This window comes from Pelophylax lessonae, assembly GCF_965119305.1.
Source record: "Pelophylax lessonae genome assembly, chromosome: 4".
Lineage (NCBI taxonomy): Eukaryota > Metazoa > Chordata > Amphibia > Anura > Ranidae > Pelophylax > Pelophylax lessonae.
This window is the reverse complement of record NC_138771.1, coordinates 222,121,750-222,147,056: the sequence shown is the minus strand read 5'-3', so window position 1 is coordinate 222,147,056 and position 25,307 is coordinate 222,121,750. Positions and strand designations below refer to the sequence as shown.

The 25,307-nt window shown below is 39.0% G+C and overlaps 1 protein-coding gene across 5 annotated transcripts in view; it reads left to right on the top strand.

Annotated features, from left to right (window-relative positions):
* The window catches only part of PTPRZ1 (protein tyrosine phosphatase receptor type Z1), a 343,724-nt gene that overhangs the window by 205,790 nt on the left and 112,627 nt on the right, over window positions 1-25,307 (top strand). For 3 of the 5 annotated variants that reach the window (XM_082256064.1, XM_082256063.1, XM_082256062.1), the window contains exons 9-13: window positions 680-864; window positions 4,258-4,384; window positions 10,541-10,587; window positions 18,823-19,753; window positions 21,587-22,261. In XM_082256064.1, coding sequence (XP_082112190.1) covers window positions 680-864; window positions 4,258-4,384; window positions 10,541-10,587; window positions 18,823-19,753; window positions 21,587-22,261 — 1,965 coding nt within the window. Of the gene's footprint in view, window positions 1-679; window positions 865-4,257; window positions 4,385-10,540; window positions 10,588-18,822; window positions 22,262-25,307 lie in introns of all 5 variants that reach the window. The other 2 variants (XM_082256061.1, XM_082256065.1) reach the window with 2 other exon arrangements.

Below are 25,307 nucleotides of genomic sequence, written 5' to 3'. Positions count from 1 at the left end.
AAGTACACTGATTCTTTTTAAAAGGCCAAAGATAGCCTGCAGAAGAACATCTGAAAGGACTGCCCCTCCCCCAAGTAATATTCTGCAAGCCAGCTTTGTTCTACTGACCCTTCACTACCATTCTCCTCTTCTTTTGACAAATGCATACCTAGTCAGTCTAGGAATAGAATGGTCACTAAAAATTGACACATTGGACACATTTACCTCTGCTCACTGCTGCTCTTGAGGTGGCCTTGCTACTGTTTACGCTGATCTGGATGCCAAATGCCATTAAATGTCCAGCCCCTACTGTTAATCAATTTGTATGCAATTGGGTATTAAGTATTACTTTTAGCTAATTCCCATAAAATGTTATTTTTGTACACTCAACCTGGTGTGTCAGAGGGGCTGAGGTTCTTGAGAAGGTCAAGGCAAAGAACAGTGGACCCATCCTATCCAGCAGCTCCTATAGGGGTAGCTCTACACCATGCTATTGAAGATATGCTTTTTTTTTTACATTTCTGCCATATCTAAACAAATACATTTTACATTAGTTTCAATCAGCCTAATAAACAATGTGTGTATAAATATGTGTGTATTTAAACAATGATTTAAAAAAAATGTAATTTTATCACTTAAATTTCTTCAATCCAAATCATGTATGTTTATCTCTCTGTCTCCCTCTCTCCATCTATCCTAGTTTGCAGTTCAGAACCAGAAGATTTACAGGCCGAAGCACAAAATAGCACAAGCCTTCTCATTACATGGAAGAGACCTCGAGTTGTATATGATGCAGTGATTGAGAGATATGTAGTCTATTATCAACAACTACAAGGGGAAGACCAAACCAAACATGAGTATCTCACAGATGGCTACCAGGATTTAGTAAGTTCATCTTGGATAAAAAAGAAATGATTTAAGTTCTTAAAACGCAGAAATCAAAGTAAATAATTGCAGCTTTTTAATACATTTACACTCACTTTCCAACAGCCCCTCTTGTCTGGCTGTTAGTTGGTCTAGTTTAACTCTTCATGACCTCTTGGACCTCATGGTCTTTCTGTCAACGCTTGCTTCTCTGAGTTCTTTCAGGTTGATAATGATTAATTAAATAATGAGGTCTCTCCACATTAGCCTTTTTTGATTCTTTGTCTTTTGACCTTAAACGTCTGCCAAAATCAGGGTCTTCTCCAGTGACTTCTACTTTAGGTTCTGGCTCTATGAACAGAGTAAGCCAAGCCTGTTTTTTTTTTTTTTTTTTTTTACAGTGGCATGATCCAAATAATGGGAAAGCTTATTACTTTTTAATATTTTCGCTTATTTTATTTTTAGCGTTTACACAATTATTAACTAATGTTTTACATACATTTTTGAATTTAGAAAGCCCTGCACTGCCTTCATTGTTGTTGGCAGCCTTTGTATGACTAACCATGCTAGATGGTCCTGTCTCTGCTAGGACAGAGAATGGGGCCATGTCTTTCCTGTAAGCCTTTCGACAATCTGTGAATCTGATCTGCTATTCAGGTCTATTTCACATTACAGCTGTGGAAAATGAGCCTATAAAAAGCTACTGCTACAACCTGGAACTAACTACTTCCTGGCTACAAGTGATAACTTTCAGCGCTATTGCACTTTGAATGACTATTGCACGGTCATGCAATGCTGTACTCATATGACATTTTTATCATTTTTTTTTTAGATAGACAGAGCTCTATTTTGGTGATATTTATTCACCACTGGGTTTTTCAATTTTTTTGCTACCCAAACTGAAAAGACGGAAAATTTGAAAAAAACAAAACAAACAATTTTGCAAATAAGTAATTTTTCTCCTTCACTGATGTGCGCTGATAGGCTGCACTGATGGACATTGATAGGTTGCATTGATGGGCGCTGATAGGCTGCACTGATGGGCGCTGATAGGCTGCACTGAAGGGCGCTGATAGGCTGCACTAATGGGCGCTGATGGGCTGCATTGATGGGCGCTGATGGGCTGCACTGATGGGCTGCTCTGATGGGCAGCACTGATGGGCAGCACTGATAATCAGGGCACTGATGGTTTGTTCCCTGATTATCTCTATACATGTCCCCTGTCAGGATTGACTCTACTTTCCTCACGCGCTGTCACAGTCCAATCCTGACAGTGGACATGTGACAGCGTGTGAGAAAAGGAACTCTGTTTACATTGTGATCAGCTGTGATTCGACACAGCTTATCACATGGTAAACGGCTGCTTTGATTGGCCCTTTACCACGATCTATGATCGGCTGTGTCAGAAGGACACAGCGATTACAGAGCACGCTGGATGCACATGGACACCCTCCCGGAACAACAGAGCCACGCTGTAGCCATCTTTCAGCTATAGCGTGGTAAGGAAGTACTTAAATGATAAGTTTACCTTTTAGAACATGTTACACCCATATTTAGGTTTATCATGTTCTTGTTCTGCTCCTTTCCCCCTCATTGCCCCCACCTCAGTGTGACAGCGGACAGGGGTTCTTCTCCCCACACCGGCGGTCAGATTTTGAAAACAGCACTGCTGTGTGGGGCTTTACCCACACATCCTTGTCATTAATTCACAGAAATCAGTGAAAGTCCCATCCTCTACTGCTGCAGATGGACTCGTACTTTGAATGAGCTGCGGGAGCACTGATCAGCAGTGCACATCCGTAGTTCAATCACACTGCCTACAGCTCTGAAAATAACAGATCATACGAAGGTACGGAGTCTGACATTGCACCTGCGATCTGCTGATTGTGATTGCAATACTTCGCAGGTTTCCGGTTTTAAAAAATAATAAATGTACATTTTTTTTATCTGCAAAAAGATGTGCATGTATTGTTTTTTAAAGAAAGGTGAACTTAGCCTTTAACCATTTTGGCTCTCACACCTGTGTACCCCTTTTGGACCAGAGCAATTTTCAAATTTCTGCTTTGAGCTTATTTATTTGGCGATAATGTTGTCATTACCAAACATAACAACGTAATACGTTGATTTTTTAAGGACAAACAAGGCTTTCTTTTTGTAACTATTGTCCTGCAACAATATTTTTTTTTCACGATCCTTAGACAAATAAATGTAATAAAACTAAACAAAAGGCAGTGCCTTTTATTCTGTAATTTATCGTGTTTAAAACAACACTAAAATTATGATTTTAGTAGAAAGCATTGCAAAGTTATTTACAAATGAAGGAGAAGGAAAAATACGGAATTTATTGCTGATTCAAGTAAACTAAGGGGTTAAACAAAGAAACATTTAATTATAAAAATGTTTTTTTTACTTGTCAAGGTTGCTTTAGCTCTTCATTTGCAGGTCGAAGTTCATCCCTTTGATCTGTGGATGATAAACACAGAAAGTTACAAATGATACAATGTAACTTTATGTTTTCACATCTGAGCAATGTTGTTGATAAACATTGCCAGGCTTCTTCTTGTTTTTTTTTTTTTTTTTTTTTTTTTTTACAGCTCTTGCTGTTGACCTTCTCTGATTAATCACAGCTGAGTTGTTGGGTACTGGGACAGGGAAATCCCAGCAGCAGGGCAGAAGGACTGGCAGGACCGCTGATAGGGTAGGGCACACAGGGGGGCCCCAGCAGCACAGGGAATCAGTGCGGTTGGGCTGAGGGGCAATTACAGAAGGAAGCCCGGTGCTGCTCTCTGCAGCAGCTGAAAGCCAGTTTCTTCCCCTCCTACCATCTTTCAGCTGCTGCGGGGAGAGACACAGACACAGGGCATCGTTCTTGTAATTGCTTCCCCGATACTGATCCCCCCCTGTTCTGCCTGCATTAAGATAAAAAACCTTCTGCCTTTACAACCCCTTTAATCTTTCTGTGACAAGACAGCTGTGTCCTTGTATATTATTATTATTGTATAGGATTTATATAGCGCCAACAGTTTACACAGCGCTTTGCAACTTGAGGGTAGACAGTACAAATACAATACACTTTAATACAGTAGAAATCAGAGGGCCCTGCTTGTTAGAGCTTACAATCTAAGAGCTATATGAAATTTTTCGGCCTAAACATATAATGTATCTTATCTAGAAGAGGGTATACTTATCATTGACTCTGCAAAACACATAATATAACTTTTTGAGAAATAATTGCCCAGCTATTGAGAGGTGCTTGTCACTAACAAAGGAAGAATACATATTATACAACAGTTTTTTAGCTATTTCAATTATGCCATCTTCTCTGACATGTACAAGCCATACTGACTCTACTGAATTATACAACTATAAAATTACATGACATTACAATAGTGTTGTATTTGTTTTCCATTGTAGGGTGCAATTTTATATAATTTAATGCCAAACACAAGTTATGTTCTCCAAGTTGTGGCAATGTGCACCAATAGCCTTTATGGAAAACGCAGTGACCAGGTGGTTGTTGACATGATGATGGATGGGCCAGGTATGTTTTATCAAATTTTTATACCAATAGCTTATACTGAAGTCTTTTTGAAACATATAATTGTGCAATCTGTTTTGTTGCTTTATATATTTTTTTAACACAATGTAAAGAAGCTGCTGCTACTAGAATGCAATGTATGGAATTCTTAGGGTCCTTAGAGCTGTGCTTAGTAAGCAATAAAGTAGACAACAGACATTTCTAACCTCTAATAAGTTTCTACAGTAGAAACAAAATATAGATTTAGAAATGATATGACATCTCATAATTGTTTTTGTTTGAAATATGTTAAGGTTTTTAGTTACTATAATACCTAAAGTTGAACTTTGGGCAAACATATATGATGCAGCATGAGCAGTAAAGTAGATGACTGAAATTCCCACCTATAAATAAGTTTCTAGGCTACATTGTATTTTATAGATTTAGAAATAATATGACATCTGTTTTTTTTTTTTAATTTCTAATTGAAATATATAAAAGTTTTGGTCAATATAATACTGAAACTATGGGCAAAATTTAAAATGACATTTATGATGCAGCATGTTAATAGCATTACCACAGCATTTTCTAAGCTCGCCGTAACATAGTTTTAATACCCGCCAGTAAATCTGTGGGTTTTTTTTAAACTAAGGTGACACTGTTTGTTTTGCAGTCTTACACGGACACACTGTTCTAATTAGATTTCAGTAGGTGACAAAACAAATGAAAGCCTAACTTCAGGTAATACATTTTAAAATGATAGAAAAACATAAAAAAGAAAAAAAAAAAAAAAACAGGTTGAGGCCATATGAATAAAAGCCAAGTGTTGTAAGCACCCCTGTCAGAGTTAAATGGTTTGTCCCAACCCCTGTAACTCTCATTTTGCTAGACAGCTTGGTTTACATGTAAAGATGGGGAAACTATAAATAAAGGCATCTGAAATAAAAAGTTAGTTCACAAAAAAGTAATTTATTCATTACAGTTATTGGCCAAATGTGTACATTTATCAGAATACACAATTTTTCCTATATCGGTCCCTTAGTTAACAAATAAAATATGCCTTGCCTAGCCTAAAATGCTTCTAACAACAGGGGTAAAGTGCAGTAAATTGTAGTCCCTGCAAATACCTGTTTTAGAGACTAGGCCTAGGCTGCATGTAGGACCTCAACTTGTGTTTAGCCTGAGAATAACCAGCCCCCCCCCCCCCCCCCCCCGTTTCTGGTTGTATTCCCCACTCCCTGTCATACGACTGTCAATTGCCAGGACCTCTGTGTCACAATGACATTCTAGCATGAAGCAATTTAATGACAGGTATGGGGTGTAGTCTAAAGGGGAAGTGTAGCTTAAACTTGACTAAGAAGTCAAGGCCCAATTTACAGCCTGAACCATGGGTTCAAGAGGCTCCACAAAGACACAAGGAACAACTGAAAGACCAGCACAGAAATTTACAGGCAGTACAAGTTGCCTGTAGTTCAGTTCTGTTGTCGCCTTAATGTTTTAGGTCATCCCATATTATAGAATACCCTTGTTATTTAGATTATATTGTAAAGGCTAGGTACAGGTACAGTGGTATGTACCTATAACAAATTTTGCAAAAGTGGTTGTGAACCATTCAATAATATATATATATATATATATATATATATATATATATATATATATATATATATATATATATATATATATATAAAACCTATATAAACTTTTATACTATAAGACAGAATTGTGATTCACATAAAAGATTTGGCCAAATTCTGTGTGGTATTGTGACCAGCTATTATGTTGACATGCTTTTTTCCAATGATGCAGGTACTTTTGGAACACCATTAGTATTATACGTGGCTAGGTGATGGTTCAGTATGTAGCATGTAAATATTGGATTAAGTATTAAAGCATGAAGTATTTAAAGCCAAAAAATGGGAATTTAAATGTAGCATGCTATATGTAATGGATCTCATGTCATCCAGTTACTTTATATTGTATTTGCAAAAATGTATCACTTTGGCAACTGTTTACTATGGTTGTTATCTGCTTCATAATCGTTTTGTGTATTCATAAAGTTACAAACACCATTGGGTTCAGTTGTATTTCGTCAGTCATAGTAATCATACTCATAACATTTTATGTGACATAGTAATATTAATCCATTAATAGACTGTAAATCTGAGAATTATGTCATAATTGGTTGCATAAATTACCTATTTTCCGCCTCACTTCAAAGCAGTGTTCTATCTATTCTTTTCACTTTCTTCTCAGTCACTACAAAAAAAAATGCTCATGGCCCTATGCAATATGTAAATATTGACTAATTCCATTTATGTTTTAGCAACTTTACTTACAGTGTTTGCATTACCATTATAATCATATGAATATGTTCTTTATAAAAAAAAAAAAAAAAAGATTTAAAGGACAGCCAAAAAATAGATAAAAAAAATTATGACAAACTATTGCATAGGGTCTCTTCCAAAGTGCACTTGAATAATCGGCTTCACCACAATGGCACATGGTTTCTGATTTTCACAAAATAAAACCATGAGTTCTTGGCGCCTGTGTGATCTAATATATGTGGTCATTGAAGAACTAATCAATGATTATTTTACATATTGCTGGGTAATCATACTGTGTGTATGTTATAACTATTAACATTTAAATGTTTTTTTGTGAATTTCATTTACAGCTTTTTTTGTTGTTCAATGTGTAGTTTGTACACATTTCATTATGCTTTTTTTCATTCCATTATTGTGTTGTTTCCCATATAGATTAAAATCATGTCATAAATTGTTTTAATTGTTAACATGCTGTAACTTGTCCAAGTGATACTGAGCATGGCTATATGAAATGTTAAAGAGCACTGTACTACCACCACCCCACTGGGCTTTAGTGATCCTTTAGCATAATTCATTTAGGATTTTTAGGCTGGCAGATAAGGAATAGATGATAAAAAATAATAGCTGCAAAATAAGTGAAACTTCAGAAAAATTCAACACCACTATATGAAAAGGTAAGAATGTTTTCTATTTGCTGTTTGTGTCAATTATTAATGTATTGTTTTTCAAAGTACTGGATGTATGAAATTATTTTAGGCATAGTTTAAAAATAATTTACATAGTTAAAATAAATGCATACAGTTTTGGAGAATTTGTAGAGTTAGCCAGGAAAAGGCATGACAGAACTAGGAAATATAGAAAAAAGAACCTTTAATAATAAATTTGTAATAGGTTTTCTGTGTAGTTAAAATTTGCAGCAATGCCTCAGATACAACATACATTTAACCACTTTACCACCGGAGGATTTTCCTGCTTTACGTCCAGGCCACTTTTTGCAACTTGGCACTGCGCGACTTTAACTGACAATTGTGCAGTAATGCAACGCCGTACCCAAACAAAATTTGCATCCTTTTTTTCCCACAAACAGAGCTTCCTTTTGGTAGTATTTGATCACCTCTGCGCTTTTCATTTTTTGCAATATTAATAAAAAAAGAGCGAAAATTTTGCAAAAAAATTGACATTTTCTACTTTGACAGTTAAAAAATATCCAATATATTCAATTTTTGTCATATATTTAGGCCAAAATGTATTTAGCTACAAATCTTTGACAAAAAAATCCTCAATGAGCGTATTTTTAACCGCTTTAAGACCGGAAGATTTTACCCCATTCCTGACAAGGCTATATTTTGCGATTCGGCACTGCGTTACTTTAACGGACAATTGCGCGGTCGTGCGACGCTGTACCCAAATTAAATTTATGTCATTTTTTCCCCATAAATAGAGCTTTCTTTTGGTGGTATTTGATCACCTGTGCGATTTTAAATTTTTGAAAAAAAGAGCGACAATTTTGAAAAGAAAAACTATTTTTTACATTCTGATATATAACATTCCCAAAAAAAAATTAAAAATCAAAATGTTTTAACATTTTAGGCCAATTTGTTTTCTGCTACATATTTTTGATAAAAAAAATCACAGTAAGTGTATTTTGATTGGTTTGCGCAAAAGTTATCGCGTTTACTAACTACGGGAAAGATTTGTCATTTATATTGTTTATTTTTTTTTACTAGTAATGGTGGCGATCTGCGATTTTTTTTGCGTGACTGCGACATTGCGGCGGACAGATCGGACCCCTAACTGACATTTTTGACACTTTTGGGGGTACCAGTGACATTACTACAGTAATCAGTGCTATAAATATGCACTGTTACTGTAATAATGACACTGGCAGGGAAGGGGTTAACTTTAATAGTGATCAAGGGGTTAAATGTATGCCTCATGCTTACTGACAGGTGTGGGGGGAGGAGATTGTGTGATACAGACACAGATCGCAGGTTCAGCTGAATCCTGTAATCTGTCACTGTCTGTGACATAGGAGATCCCCCTGCTTTGTTTACACAAGTGGGCGGATTTCCTCACTCGATCCCCGACAATCGGGGAAGAGCGGCGGTGACCACTGCCTCTCCTCCCCTGGCCCAACTCCTGCTGTGTCTGAACACGTGCGCCGCCGAGAGGGGGCGGGATCCAGCGACGTAGGTCTACGTCGCTGGACGATAAAGAGCCACTTTGCCGCAGTACAAGCTCAGTGAGCGGGCGGCAAGTGGTTAATAACCCAAGTCGTGTTGGCTGCCATCAATAATCATTAATAATTCTATGTTACTGTACGAGTTGAGTTATTTGGCATTGAGCTTCTAAATGTGGGTATTCTAACTACTGTACTTAGCATATTTCCTTGAGGACATCTGGTAAAATTTGTCCTCTGCTAGCAAGTATATTACTCTGAATCAGAGTGTATAGTGTAAAGCACTGTACTTTACTGTAAGTAAACCAAAGTTTTAGTATTTAGGCTTTACTATGCTTGTTAAGCATAGTAAAGCAAAGTTTTAGTATTTAGGCTTTTCTATACTTGCCAAAGAGTCTTGGACTGTCTTGGTGTGTCTTAAAAACATGTTAAAGCTATTAACCAGTGAATAAAATGTATTGCTTTAGTTCTACTTTCTCGTGGCAATATATATAGAATTTGTAATCAATGAAATGACCCATCCAACCAATAGTGATATTTTCATTAAAAATGGATTTTGGAAGGGTATCCTATATCTTTGTGGGACCCCATTAGCAAGCTCCTCCTGCCACAATTCCATTTTGAGTCATGACAAGTTTGGAGTCATATACATTCTGTTATATAAAGACTATCCCCACTTGTGTACTTCATAGCTTAAAATAAATTAAATTAAAACAAGGAAAATAGGACTATCTTAGGATTTCATAACTGCCACTGGTGTACAGAACTTGCCACTTCAGTTTCTTGGGAACATAGAAAAATGTTACATTATTTAGCAATAAATATATTTTAAAAAATATACTATAATTTCCAACATATATAAAATATGCTATATTTTCTACTTTAACTGACCCTCTAAAGGCTATGTCCATATAAAACTAATATTTGATGTTTTTACTCTGGATGTCCGAATCACCTTCCTGATTTTTAGAGTCTAGAGTGAGATCAATCTATTGCACTTGGCTGATCATACTGCCCAGTTTCGTCCCTCTTTTTATGTAAGCTTAAAGATGTCTATATTGAACATGCATGTGTGTGACCAGGATTGGCCTGCAACCAATGCAGAAGGCTGACATACACACTAATGTTCCCAAAACCTATCATAAATAGCTATTTTCGAAAGTTCTCCACTCCATTTCTGAAGGCTAAGCAAGATTATTACTTTACCCTAGTAGCTCTGTCTTCAGTAACATTATTAATAATATATAAGTAAGAATGCAGTCATTCATTCACCAATTCAGTCATGTTTGACTGTGTAGCCACAACCTTCTATTTAAAAAAAAATATTGAATAGATTAAAATACCCAAAAACGTACTCATTCCATCTTAAAAAGTTTGAAACGGGCTTACTACAGTTGATCATCTTGAAATTGATCATCCAGATCCCATTCAGTTTAGTATGTTACCTTCAAACTATTCCTAAATGAAGAAAAAAGGATTAGCTATGTGTGGTGCCTAAAAGGAAGGTACTTAGCTGACTTTTATAATATGGATTCTACCTGAAGTAGGAATCACTACAGTAACTGTAGCTAAACTTGTTAAATATCATGTCGTTTTTATAACATTTACACACCTATTTAGTTATGATGGTAATTGACATACGTTTTTTTGCTTTATATTTTTTTATTTTTGCAGAAAATGACCCAAATATTGATGTAACTGAAACAGAAGAGGAAATAGAGGTAATGTATTATACAGATATATCACTGATTGTGCCATCCAAGATAGGGGCTACTCAATAAAGAATGTTTATTAGGTAATGACTGAAAGACTTATTGCACCAAACTTTTAAACTTCAACTCTAAGTGCCGTTTTAAATTATTCTCAATTCACAGTAATTATCCTAATTTTGTATTTAGGCTAAGCATTGCTTAAAGTATAACTAAAGGCAAAACATCTTTAGAGTAGAGATGGATTAGAATACCGATTAGGTTGTTAATGCTGTCTTATGCCCCCGCTAGGGCAATTCACCCTCTCTATTTGTCCTGTTTACCGGTATCATTGAAAGTGAAGGTAAAAGAAAACCCAACATTTTGGGTTGTCCTCAGAAAAGTAATGGAGGGGAAATCTTCCAATGTGTACACTAATTCGGGTAACCTGAGGGGCCCCAATGCATTCACGTAATTTACAGGGATTTCCTTTCACTTCCTGTTTTGGCTATGTTACAGGAAGTGAAGGTAAGTCTCCCCAATGGGACACAGATGACAAAAAAAAAAAACTGACAGGGGTTATAATCTTCCCTTACCCTATCCAAAATGAAACAAAAAGTTTTGTTCTACTTTAACCTATCCTGAAAGGTAACAATAGTGCCCAAATGCAGGCAAATGTATCCCCCAGTTAATCTCTATATTGAAATTACCCCTTGTGAGATATCAGTCTTTACTGCCCACTGAGGTTATGGACATGACAATGGCAGTTGATATAGTGACATGGAATAAGCATGGTTTAGCATGCAAATGGTCTCTGAACAGGTGTGGGACTATCAGGTAGGTATTTCTCCAAAAAAGAGAATCAGGCTAGTTGCCGATGGCTCCTCCCCCCTAAGGAGACCACTGGACTGTAAGAGAGCAGCAAGTGTACAGATACTACATGGGGAATGTGTTTCAGTAATTTAACCAGGCTGTCACCTAAGAGAGACAGTGTTCGAACAGGCAAGGAATCTGTACAGCCCAAACTGAACAACCTCATAGTCAGGAGGCTGTAGCGTTGGGAGGATTGGCAGAGCAAAGTGTGAGTCTTTGTGGAGGGAGACTGAAGGCTTTAGGCAGGAAAATTAGTGTTTTATGTTTTATTATTTCAATGCTTAAACCCCTGGGGGGGAAGCCTGATTGCTGATAAATAAAAGTGTCCCCCTTGGCACAAAAAATGTACATGTATTGCCTAGATTACAATGCCTTACAGAAAAAAGCAATGCATCTTGCATATTATATCGCTTGTAGAAAATGTCCATAATGTTCATATACGGAGGTTTGGATAAAAATAGCATATCCAACCACTGATATTACCAAAAGTACTGGGATGCCTGCCTTTACACGCACATGAACTTCAATGACATCCCAGTCTTAGTCCGTAGGGTTCAATATTGAGTTGGTCCACCCTTTGCAGCTATAACAGCTTCAACTCTTCTGGGAAGGCTGTCCACAAGGTTTGGGAGTGTGTCTATGGGAATGTTTGACTATTCTTCCAAAAGCCCATTTGTGAGGACAAGCACTGATGTTTGAGAGAAGACCTGGCTCGCAGTCTCCGCTCTAAGTCATTCCAATGGTGTTCTATTGGGTATAGGCCAGGACTCTGTGCAGGCCAGTCAAGTTCCTCCACCCCAAACTCGCTCATCCATGTCTTTTTGGACCTTCTCTCCAACATTAGTGCCTGACCTCACAAAAGTGCTTCTGGAAGAATGGCCAAACATTCCCTAAGTCACACTCCTAAACCTTCTGGACAGCCTTCCCAGAAGAGTTGAAGTTGTTATGGCTGGAAAGGGTGGGCCAACTTAATATTGAACCCTACGGACTAAGGCTCCTTTTACACTGTAATATATCGGACGGACTCCGTTTATCTCAGCGGGGGATCGATCCGCCGATCCCCCGCTGAGCAGGAGGATGACAGCTGTGTCTCCACGCTGTGTGCGGAGACACAGCTGTCAGTTCCCCATACATCTCTATGGGGGAATCGGATGGGAACGGACCGTCAGTCCGTTCTCATCCTATCCCATCCGATCCGATCCCCTGGATGAATGGAAAATAGGGTTTCCATCTGTCCAGATTTGACGGATCGGATGTCAGCGGACATGTCTCCGCTGACATCCGATGCCCCATAGGGATGCATGGGGGGACCGTTCAGATCCGCCAAAAAAACGGACAGGCGGATCTGAACGGTCCGCCTGTGTGAAAGGGGCCTAAGACTGGGATGCCAGTAAAGTTCATATGTGCGTAAAGGCAGGCGCCCCAATACTTTTGGTTATATTGTGTAGTTAAAGTGTATCTATGGTAAAAAATTGAAAAAATTGGTATATTTTAGACCATACCCAGATATACTATATGCAATCTAGAAGAAGTGGTATTTTATTTTTTTTTATATTCATGTTTTCATTCCAAACATTGCTGATGACCCTGGCAACAAGCTGCTCATGAGTGCCCCGTACTGTAGATTGGTGACAGTGCACCTGCTAGTGTTCATTAGAGATGCAATTTTGGTAGCAGCCTGAACATAACTGAACAGAAATGTGACGTACAGGCATTGCTACAAACCTACCACCTAGCGCTCTAGTTTGTGGGAGGATAAAGGAACTTTTATTCTATTTAAGTGATCTAGCAGACGGGTTCACATAAAAAGAAGGTGCTCAAGCAAAATAAAATTGAAGCATTAGATCCATTTTAATTGAATTGTATTCTCCTTTTAATAATGCCCCCACTCATTAAAATGGAACTATAATTAGGCTTATGATATTCAGATATTTATGTATTCTTAACAAGCAGTAACTTTAAAAAAGTTTTTATTGACCTCTTTAGTTACTGCCATTGTGGAGCAATTCATCTTCAAAATGCAGTTGGGCTAAGTTTAAGTCGGGTCTCAGCACTTTTCTATCTTTCTTTTCATGTGCTCCTGTTTTCTGTTACATTAGAAATTAGAAAGTCAAATAGCTCATAAAAAATGAAAACCATTTCCAAATCTGCACTTACATGAACCCAGTGGGTTCGGGGACATATCTCCCCTTTCTCACTGACATAAAAAAAGGGAGATATGCCCCCAAAACACGTGTTGTCATAGCAACTTGCTATGTGAGGTGTGGAAGTATTACCCTGCTGGTAATAATTCAGAGGAAGGATTGTATAGGTGTATACCAGGCTCTGTCCCTGGCCAAGAATATAGCCATACATCTGTGACAGCCTGCTGAGGTCATGTGAGTGCATATTTGTTTTAATTATTATTTGTTAAATAAAAGTTTTTACTGTGCTAGCAATGCGCTTCCCTTGTGCTCCCTTTTGTCAATAAGTCAAATAGAGCCCACCTCATTTCCTGGATAAAGGTCATCCAGCATCATCTAGCCAATGGGTGCTCAACCTGTGGCCCTACAGTTGTTGCAGAACTACAAGTCCCTTCATGCCTCTGGCTTTGAGAGTCGTGTTCATAACTGTAAGTCTTGCAATGCCTCATGGGACTTGTAGTTCTGCAGCAGCTGGAAGGGCACAGGTTAAGCACCCATGATCTAACTGGTTCCTCCCAAATCCTATTGTCTCTGGCCAACATTCTACGAGGAGGTGAGCTGTGAGCTAGATAGGGGAGACCTGTGGATGTGGTGTATCTGGATTTTGCTAAGGCAGTCGATACAGTCCCCCACAAACACTCAATTTACAAAATAAGGTTTGCAGGCATAGATCACAAGGTTTGCTCTTGGATAGAAAACTGGTTAAAGGGGCGTGTCCAAAGGGTGGTAATAAATAATGCGTACTCAGACTGGACTGGAGTGGTAAGTAGGGTCCCCCAAGGCTCAGTTCTGCGACCAATTTTGTTCAATTTATTCATAAATAGCATTGAGGACGGGATCACTAGCTAAATCTTAGTTTTTGCAGATGACACAAAATTAAGCAGGACAATAACTTCACATCATGATGCAGAAATCTTACAGAATGACCTGAACAAAATAACAGAGTGGGCAACTACGTGGCAAATGAGGTTTAATGTGGAGAAGTGTAAGGTATTGCACTTAGGGACTAAAAACAAACACAAAATACATGTTGGGAGGGGAACCTCTGGGGAATCAAGAATGGAGAAAGATCTGGGAGTCTTAGTAGAAGATAGACTAAGTAATAGCATGCAATGTCAAGCTGCAGCTGCCAAAGCCAGCAGATTATTAGCATGCATAAGGAAGGGGATATATTCCAGAGATAAATCTATAATCCTACCACTTTATAAAACTCTGGCCCGGCCACATCTTGAGTACTGTGTCCAGTTCTGGTCACCGATCCTCAGAAAGGATGTGCTGGAACTGGAAAGAGTCCAAAGAAGGGCAACTAAGCTAGTTAGGGGATTGGAGGACCTAAATTATGAGGAGCATTTACAAGCACTTGATTTATTCTTCCTAGAGAAGAGACGCCTGAGAGGGGACATGATAGCGATTTACAAATACCTCAACGGTGATCTCAGCATAGAAAAAAAACTATTCAGTCGCAAAGAATGTAAGAGGACACGAGGCCATACAATGCGACTAGAGGAGAAGCAATTTAACCTCAGGCTACGCAGAAGGTTTTTTACAGTAAGGGCAATAAGATTGTGGAACTCTCTCCCACAAATGGTAGTCACTACGGGGAGTATGGCTACTTTTAAAAGACTCCTGGACATACATCTCCAAGATCAAAACATTCAGGGGTATGGGAAATTAATACATCCACACACACCTACACAGGTCGAACTGGATGGACTGTTGTCTTTATTCAACCTCAACTACTATGTAACTATGTAACCTCTTTCATTCATTGGATTTCAGGTCTTTTTATCATGGAGACTCAGTGTTACGAATGTGCGTTACCTAGGGCAGTCTAATGCAAATGCAGGAATGCCCACTCCTCATGACTGACACCCACCCATAAAGACATTTTGATATTTGCACAAATCATACAAACAGGCAGCTAACTACTTGCAATAATGCTGAGGGATCTTAATAGGAGTGCCAAGGCAATATGCTGTGATATTTCAACAAGCTATGTAAAGCACCCTGCTGGCCCCTCCCATCAGCCATAATTTGCTTGCATTGATTAGAGAAGCATGGAGACCCACTGTTGCAGTAACTGTATCTAAAATAGGATATGTAATGAAAACTGAAAGGTCTTATTAACCTGTTGAAAGAAGGAACCAAGAAAGACACTATGTATATAAGAGGATTTAATGTCAGCTTTAATTTGAAAACTTGAGAATTAATTATTCCACAGACGCTGCAGCTACAGATATCAGTAAGGGCTTGTTTTAAAGCTTATTTAAACTTGATTCGAACATGTCAATTTCTGTTTGGTTTAATTTCGTATAGAGTAAGGGATGGTAATGATCACTGTCTTATTTTTTTTGCCATCTACGTCCCATTGGGGAGATTTCCATTCACTTACTGTATGGTTACTCAACCTTTAGCCCTCCAGCTGTTGTAGAACTGCAACCCCCATGAGGCAATGCAAGTCTGACATTTACAAGCATGACTCCCAAAGGCTGAGGCATGATAGGACTTATAGTTCCCCAGCAGCTGGAGGGCCACAGGTTGAGCACCTATGACATACTGCCCCATAGCCAGAACAAGAAGTGAGACGATATTCCTCCAACGTAAGGACAATTCCAGGTTGTTACCAGGGTCACCAGAATTAGTACCCCCATTGGAAGATTTTTCTTCTATTCCTGTTCTGGTAACAACTCAAAATGTGTGTTTTTCTTTCACTTTAATTCTCTGTTACATTGATCACCAGGACAAATAGAGAGGGTGAATCTCCCCAACAGGGACACAGACAGCAATACAAACTTGACAGGTTTTCTAATCCCTTTCCACTCTATGCAAAACATAAGTTCTACTTTAAGGCTTGAAATACCTCTTGCCACAAAAGAGAAAAATAATTTCAATAGATAGAAGGGAATAAAAGAATTATACTTTGTTAAGTTATATTTTACCTATAAATATATGTATGGTTATACAGAGCTTTGAAAAAGTATTCATACCTTTTGAAATTTTCCACAATTTGTCATGTTACAACCAAAAACGTAAATGTATTTTATTAGGATTTTTATGTAATACACCAACACAAAGTGGCATATAATTGTAAAGTAAAAGGAAAATGATAAATGGTTTTCAAAATTATTTACAAATAAATATCTGAAAAGTGTGGCGTGCATTTGTATTCAGCCCCCCTGAGTCAATACATTGTATAACCACCTTCTCTGCAATTACAGCTGCAAGTCTTTTTGGGTATGTCTCTACCAGCTTTGCACATCTAGAAAGTAAATGTTTTCCCATTCTTCTTTGCAAAATAGCTCAAGCTCTGTCAGATTAAATTGAAAGCACCTGTGAACAGCAATTTTCAAGTCTTGCCACAGATTCTCAATTGGATTTAGGCTTGGACTTTGACTGGGCCATTGTAACTAGTGATCAACCGATATCGTTTTTTTAAAGCCGATATTTTGGCCATTGAATATCGGTATTGGACGATATTTTTGTACATTTAAAATAATTTTTTTTTTTCTTGACAGGTACTGTTATGAAGGGATCTGAGGGTCTAAAAGACCCCTCATTTGCACCTAAAAGCATTCAAAACTCCAGGTTTGACTGTTTTCAATGCTGTAATTTTTTTTTTTTTTTTGGCGCTGAGTACCCAGAAGTGATGTCATGACATCACTTCCGGGTTTTTACATGGAGACCCGATCAGAGCCGAATGCAGCTTTGATCGAATCCACGGCGGCCGGGCAGGCTGGTTGCCCGGGTCTCCCGGTGGGATGGGAGACCCACGCGAGCCGCGGAAGGTGGCGGAAGGGGGGGGGCGCCCCCTCCCGCTCCTTGTAATGAGCGTCGATCATCAGTTTCTTAGCCGCATCGGTTGTCATTACAAGACATCCGACCATCAGCTATGGACGGCGGTACCTGGTGATGCCTCTAGCTGCAGGCATAACTCCGGTACAAGCACTTTCCCAAAATATCGGCAATATTGGTAACCTCAGGGGCCGATTCCAATGTATCGGGAAAAGTGCATATTGGCCCCCGATATATTGGCATTGCCAATAATTGGTCGATCCCTAATTCTAACACATGAGAATGCTTTGATCTAAACTATTCCATTGTAGCTCTGGCTGTATGTTTAGAGTCGTGGGTGCTGGAAGGTGAGCCTCCACCCCAGTCTCAAGTCTTTTGCAGACTCTAACATGTTTCTTTCTAAGATTGCCCTGTATTTGACTCCATCCATCTTCCCATCAACTTTGACCAGCTTCCCTGTGCCTGCTAAAGAAAAGCATTCCCACAACATGACGCTGTCACCACCATGTTTCACGGTGGGGACGGTGTGTTCAGGGTGATGCTCAGGGTTAGTTTTTCGTCACACATAGCGTTTTGTTTTTTGGCTAAAAAGTTCTGACCAGAGCACCTTCTTTCACATGTTTGCTGTGTCCCCCACATTGCTTCTCGCAAACTGCAAACAGGACTTCTTATGGCTTTCTTTCAACAATGGCTTTTTTCCTGCCACTCTTCCATAAAGACCAGATTTGTGGAGTGCACGACTAATAGTTGTCCTGTGGACAGATTCTCCCACCTTAGCTTTGGATCTCTGCAGCTCCTCCAGAGTTACCATTGGCCTCTTGGCTGCTTCTCTGATTAATGCTCTCCTTTCCCGGCCTGTCAGTTTAGGTGGACGGTCATGTCTTGGTAGGTTTGCAATTTGCTATAATCATTCCATTTTCAAATGATGGATTGAACAGTGCTCCATGAGATGTTCAAAGCTTGGGACATTTTTTTTATAACCTAACCCTTCTTTAAACTTCTCCATAACTTTATCCCTGACCTGTCTGGTGTGTTCCTTGGCCTTCATGATGCTGTTTGTTCACTAAGATTTGCTAACAACACATGTGGATTCTGTTTACTAATTAGGTGACTTCTGAAGGCAATTGGTTCCACAAGATTTTAGTTTAGTCGTATCAGAGTAAAGGGGGCTGAATACAAATGCTCGCCACACTTTTCAGATATTTATTTCTAAACAATTTTGAAAACCATTTATCATTTTCCTTCCACTTCACAATTATGTGCCACTTTGTGTCGGTCTATCACAAATAATCCCAATAAAATACATTTACGTTTTTGTTTGTAACATGACAAAATGTGGAAAATTTCAAGGGGTATGAATACTTTTTCAAGGCACTGTATATTCTTAAAAGAATCATGAAATCTTTGTGTTCTTTTGCAGGACAGCGATGAGGACATACAAGAAAAATCAGATAACAGATATGAATTAACGTCACGCACTACTAGAACCAAAAATCAAATGCAAGAGCAAGGGACCCAAGAACCAACTGTTCGCAATTTGGAAGAGATGAGTTCCAAGTCATATAAAACAACACCAGAAACTTTGCATCTACACGAGCATGATAGTCTTAAAACTTTGCTGTATCCTACCTTGCAAGCTACATCCAAAACATATGTTGCTACAACTACTGATAAGTATAAAGAAGTTTTGAAAGCCAGTGAACAAGGGGAAGATGATGAAGACAAAATAAGCACAGAGCTAAAAAGTAGGGTTGACATATGGATGCTTAATGACTCTGTCTCTACCAAACCACCCTCAGCAAATGATGTCCAGACCAGTGCTACTAATGATCTTTTGCTGACCACAACCAGCTGGAAAAAGAAGATTTTAATGCCTACCCAGAGACCTCAGAACGTTATTAGTGACACTTCTGTAACTACGTTGACTACCTTTTCTGCAACATTTAAATCAGATGAGACATCTCCAACAGATCCAGTTTCCTCCCAAGGATATACCAGTGAAAGCATCCATTCTAGCGCCTATGAAGTCATTAAAAGCACACCGAGCGGTGAGAAAGATGAAGCATTTAATGCTACTTCCCAACCTGAAGCTGAGAAGGGGCTAGACATTAGGTCTGTTACTACATCTGAGATTGCATCTTCATCCTCATCACAACAACCACTGTCCTCTTCTCCAAGCAAGAAAGATCTAGAGCCATCTACTGTTATTCCTGAAATAGAGAGACCCTACTTTTCAACTTCTACTTTGTCCCCAGTTGAAACATTTCAGCCTATCTCCCCAAGCTTTGGACAACATGGCTCTGCTTCTCCGAGTGAGGTATTCGCTCAGACAACACAACCAATATTTAATGGTGAGATACGTCTTCAACCCTCCTACACTAGTGAAGTTATTCCTCTAGTTACCCCCTTGTTGTCTGATACTCAGTTCCTAAAAGCTACCCCTGCCGCTTCAGATATTGGTCCGACCCTGCATGTCACTCCTGTATTTCCCAATGTCGATGTATCATTCGAACCTTCCTTGTCTTCCAATGATGGCTTCCGTTTGCATACATTTTCCTCCGCTTTCTCCGCTAGTAAAGTGTTACGCCATCATGCAGTATCTGAAATGTTTTCACAAGTCACGCAGACGGTGGCAACTGATACACTTTCCTTGCATGTTTCTTTGGCCTTGCCTGAAACCAGTGTTTTAGTTCAGCCAAGCCAAACACCTCATTCTGATGTGACGCCACATCAGACTGCTCATGCTGCTTCTGAGATGTTAACATTTGGTCATGAGGGTGACACCTTTAATAATGTTCCGTTTATTTCACAACTTGAAACACCAAGCACTGATTTAAAGATGCATGCACTCTCTGTGGTGTCTGAACCTGCCTATTCTTTGTCTAATAATATGGCTTCCACAGAATACTTTGCTGTTACCTCTGACTCATCGGTGTTCTTGCATGATTCTGTGGGGGTATTTCACCAGGGTACCTTAATAACAAAGCTTAGCACTGAACTGTATCTTAAGCCAAGTACTGTAATAACACCAGAGGATGTTTTACTTCAGCCTACACATGCCACGATTCAGGATGGGGAGAACTCAGAAACATTTTCTGGTAGTGGGTTCTTTTTTGATGGGATAGATGATTTGAAAAGCCATAATGAGACCTCAGCTGCTACAATAGTTGATGTTAAATATACCACACTTGATCTTAATCAAAGTAAGCCGATTAACACAAGTCTTAAAGTAGATGACACTGGATCTCAGACTACCTCCACTTATGGTGAAATAGCTCCAGGTGCAAATCATGAAGTCATGGCAGACCTTTCTTCATCCAGTGTAATTAGGGACACTCAGCCTTCACCTGACATCCACTCAGTGTCTCTACCCACTGCCACGAATTTTGATGCTGACATTAATGCAATGTCAGAAAATCTGCTACTTGTTCAGCCAGTGAATTCTGTAACAACAACCTCTGGTGATATATTGCTTAAAGCTATGCTTGCTGCAGCCTCAAAAACTGTCTCTGCTTCTACTGATATGCTTCTTTTGCCAACTCAGGAAATCTTTAATGAAACATCAGAAAAAACCTTAAATTTATCACTGACACAAATGGCCTCACAATTGCCTAATACTAGCATTGCTTTGGCTGTGCCCAGTGTTGGAGAGTTGAATGAAACATCCAGTTACCATTACATAAGCTCTAACACTGGCTCTTTGCTGCTGCCTTCTTCTGTTGGTGCTACTGCTGAGTCTTTGTTGCATTCTACATATGTTCAGTCTGTTTATAATTCTTTGTCCCCAAGTTCTGTTGAGCCTGCATACGCACAGCAAACAATGTCAGTCTTGCATGAAAATGTCATTGAACATCATTTTTTCACTACTGTAAATTCAGATGAAATTGTATCATTGTCACATGATAATGACGTAACTGTTCAGCCTGTAGATACTGTGCCTTTTTTATTTTCTGCAAAATCTCATACGGTTTCTACTCCGGTGCTGCCTGTCAATACGTTAACCCAGCAAGATGCTACCCTTTATTACCATACTCCACCATATGCTTATCCTACGCATGGCATTTCTGTTGTGTCTTCACAGTATTCTAAAGGCAGTGTGTTATCCACCTCTGCACTTGATACTGAAGCTAAAGATTCTGTTCTCCATCATATTATTTTACCAAATGTATATGTTTCTGTTACAGCTGATTCTCCAAACAGTGAGAGTCCTAGCACATTATCAGTATTATCTGCTACATCTCAAACACCAACTGATGTGTTGTCTACTGTCAGCTCTGATACCAAAACGGGCTCTTCTGTAGTGGATGATGGTTATCTTGTTGTAGCTAGTACAGATTCCACATCACATACAGAAACCCAAGAAAACGTAGTAGCTGATGTAAGTAGTTATGTAGAGCCTGTATCGGCGAAGAATAATTTAAGCTTGAGTGAACTCAGTGAGACAGCAGAAGAAGGAAGTGCCTTGTCAACAGCTGCATCGGACATTCAAATAAGCCCAGACCTTGAAGAAAGAAGCTTTTCTACAACCCCAAGCACTGAACCTAAGAAGCAGAGTGACATGACTTTACTGGAGACCCGCATCCAGACAGAGTACATGGCCGTGGAAAATACGTCTGAGTCTAATTCTTGGGCAGTACTGACTAGTGATGAAGAAAGTGGTTCTGGTCAAAGTACCTCTGATAGTCTTAGTGATAATGAGACTTCTACAGATTTCAATTTTTCTGACCTTAATGACAGAGACAAAGACTTTGAGGTTGCAGTTGAACCAGGTAAAGCAGATTTAACGCCTGAATCTGAAATGTCAACACTTCCATCTGTAACTAGTGATCGTTCAACAGTAGCCAACGTGTCTGAGGCAGGTTAGTGGTGGAGAAAATAGGGTTATGATATTGCCTCATATATAATGAAATTATTATTATATGTTTTTTGTGAAACATTGGCAATATTCTGATTTTTAATGTAGTATGGAAACAGTGTTTTTAAAATTAGAAATGAATGTGCTTGGAACGAGTGGCACATTTTGAAGTCATTCAAGTTTGTAGAAACTTTTAAATACGTACAAGTTAACAGATCTTTTCAAGCCAGCAGTCTAGACATGTCCCTGGTAAGTTTGATTTTCTTTTTTGGATGCCTGCAGGATTTTAGATACAGTATTGTTTTTGAGTTAGATAGTTTTTTTTTTTTTTTTGGAGATGTAACTGATGTCATAAAATAAATCGTAATATTAAACTTGACGAGATACGATGATTCCTAACATAGCTTGCGCTTCTTTTAATTACTTTGGTTATGGATGCACTAGCTTCAGCAAAACTCTTCTGTGTTCTTGCAACTGGGTCTTCTTGCTTTGCTATCCTTTGCTTCTGGATTCTAATCAAATAAACGCATTAAAAAATGTAACAAACAATGCAACCAATTGTTACATATGAATGCATGCAGCATGCCCTGATAAAATAGTGGATTTTCTGCAACATTAAAAAGTGCTACCCCAAGCATAGGGGTATACATGTATACTGAAAATTGGGTGACTTAAGGGTACGTTTTTTTGTACTACAATTGTAAAATGTCTTATGTCTGCAGTATGAGAACTTAGCCCACACTTCATCCATTTACTCACTGATACACAAAAATTTGTACTGTTTTTTTAAAGGTGTCATCAACCCTCTTTGGCATCAATACACATGTGAAATAGATTTCTGGTTATATTATAGAATGCTGGAAGAAAAATAAGTAAAGTTGGTGCCCAGAGTAACCAACTTGTATCCATCATTTGATATCTGTACATGTAACTAGTTACTTTGGGCATCACTGGCACTTTTTTTCTTCAGTTGGTATGCATGAGCTTTATTATTACTAAAAGTGTTTGGATGGTGTTTACAATATTAAATACTGTAGTAACCACATTGCTAAGGCAAGCACGAAATTTAACCATAGTACACATTATACAGTATCTTACAAAAGTGAGTACACCCCTCACAATTTTGTAAATATTTTATTATATATTTTCATGTGACAACACTGATTAAATGACACTTTACTACAATGTAAAGTAGTGAGTGTACAGATTGTATAACAATGTAAATTTGCCGTCCCCTCAAAATAACTCAACACACAGCCATTAATGTCTTAACCGGTGGCAACAAGAGTGAGTACACCCCTAAGGTAAAATGTCAAAATTGGGCACAAAGTGTCAATATTTTGTGTGGCTACCATTATTTTCCAGCACTGCCTTAACCCTCTTGGGCACGGAGTTCACCAGAGCTTTACAGGTCGGCACTTGAGTCCTCATCCACTCCTCCATGACGACATCATGGAGCTGGTGGATGTTAGAGACTTTGCGCTCCTCCACCTTCCGTTTAAGGATGCCCCACAGATGCTAAACTGGGTTTAAGTCTAGAGACATGCTTCGCCAGTCCATCACCTTTACCCTCAGCTTCTTTAGCAAGGCAGTGGTTATCTTGGAGGTGTATTTGGAAAAGCAAGGTGTGAGGTGTGTTTAGCAAGGCAGTGTTCATCTTGGAGGTATGTTTGGGGTCGTTATCATGTTGGAACAATGCCCTGCGCCCCAGTCTCTGAAGGGAGGGGATCATGCTCTGCTTCAGTATGTCACAGTACATGTTGGCATTCAAAGTTCCCTCAATGAACTTTAGCTCCCCAGTGTCGGCAGCACTCATGCAGCCTCAGAGCATGACACTCCCACCACCATGCTTGACTGTAGGCAAGACACTCTTCTCTTTGTACTCCTCACTTGGTTGCCACCACACGCTTGAAACCATCTGAACCAAATAAGTTTATCTCTGTCTCATCAGACCACAGGACATGGTTCCAGTAATCCAGTGTCTTCAGCAAACTGTTTGCTGGCTTTTTTGTGCATCATCTTTAGAAGAGGCTTCCTTCTGGGACGACAGCCATGCAGACCAATTTGATGCAGTGTGCGGTGTATGGTCTCAGCACTGACAGGCTGACCCCACCCCTTCAACCTTTGCAGCAATGCTGGCATCACTCATACGTCTATTTCCCAAAGACAACTTCTGTATATGACACTGAGCACGTGTGAGGCCTGTTCTGAGTGCAACCTGTCCTGTTAGACCGCTGGTCTTGGCCACCGTGCTGCAACTCAGTTTCAGGGTCTTGGCAATCTTCTTATAGCCTAAGCCATCTTTATGGAGAGCAACAATTATTTTTTTCAGATCCTCAGAGTTTTTTGCCATGAGGTGCCATGTTGAACTTCCAACGACCAGTATGACAGAGGGAGAGCGATAACACCAAATCTAACACACCTGCTTCCCATTCACACCTGAGACCTTCTAACACTAACGAGTCACATCACACCGGGGAGGGAAAATGGTTAATTGGGCCCAAATTGGACATTTTCACTTAGGGGTGTACTTACTTTTGTTGCCTGCGGTTTAGACATTAATGGCTGTGTGTTGAGTTATTTTGAGGGAACAGCAAATTTACACTGTTATACAAGCTGTACACTCACTACTTTACATTGTAGCAAAGTGTAATGTCTTCAGTGTTGTCACATTAAAGGTGTAATAAAATATTTACAAAAATGTGAGGGGTGTACTCACTTTTGTGAGATACTGTATATCTTTTATTATACAAATGTTTCCTAACTTTTTGCATAATTTAAAGTGAGACGTATTTTCAAAATTGTCAAATTTACAGCCCTTGTGTTCTGTACAGAGGACGCACACCAACACATGCATATAAGTATGAAGTGTTATTTAACACTAGATACATGCCAATGTCCCTGTTTCACTGTGACAACCCTCTCTTCCTCTGATTTATCTGCCTAGATTTCATAATGGTACTGATATTGTGGCTCGTTCAGTTCTTTGCTGTTAAAAATCCCCACCTGTATGCCTGTGAGTTCCATAGAATGTGAATGCATCTACGATA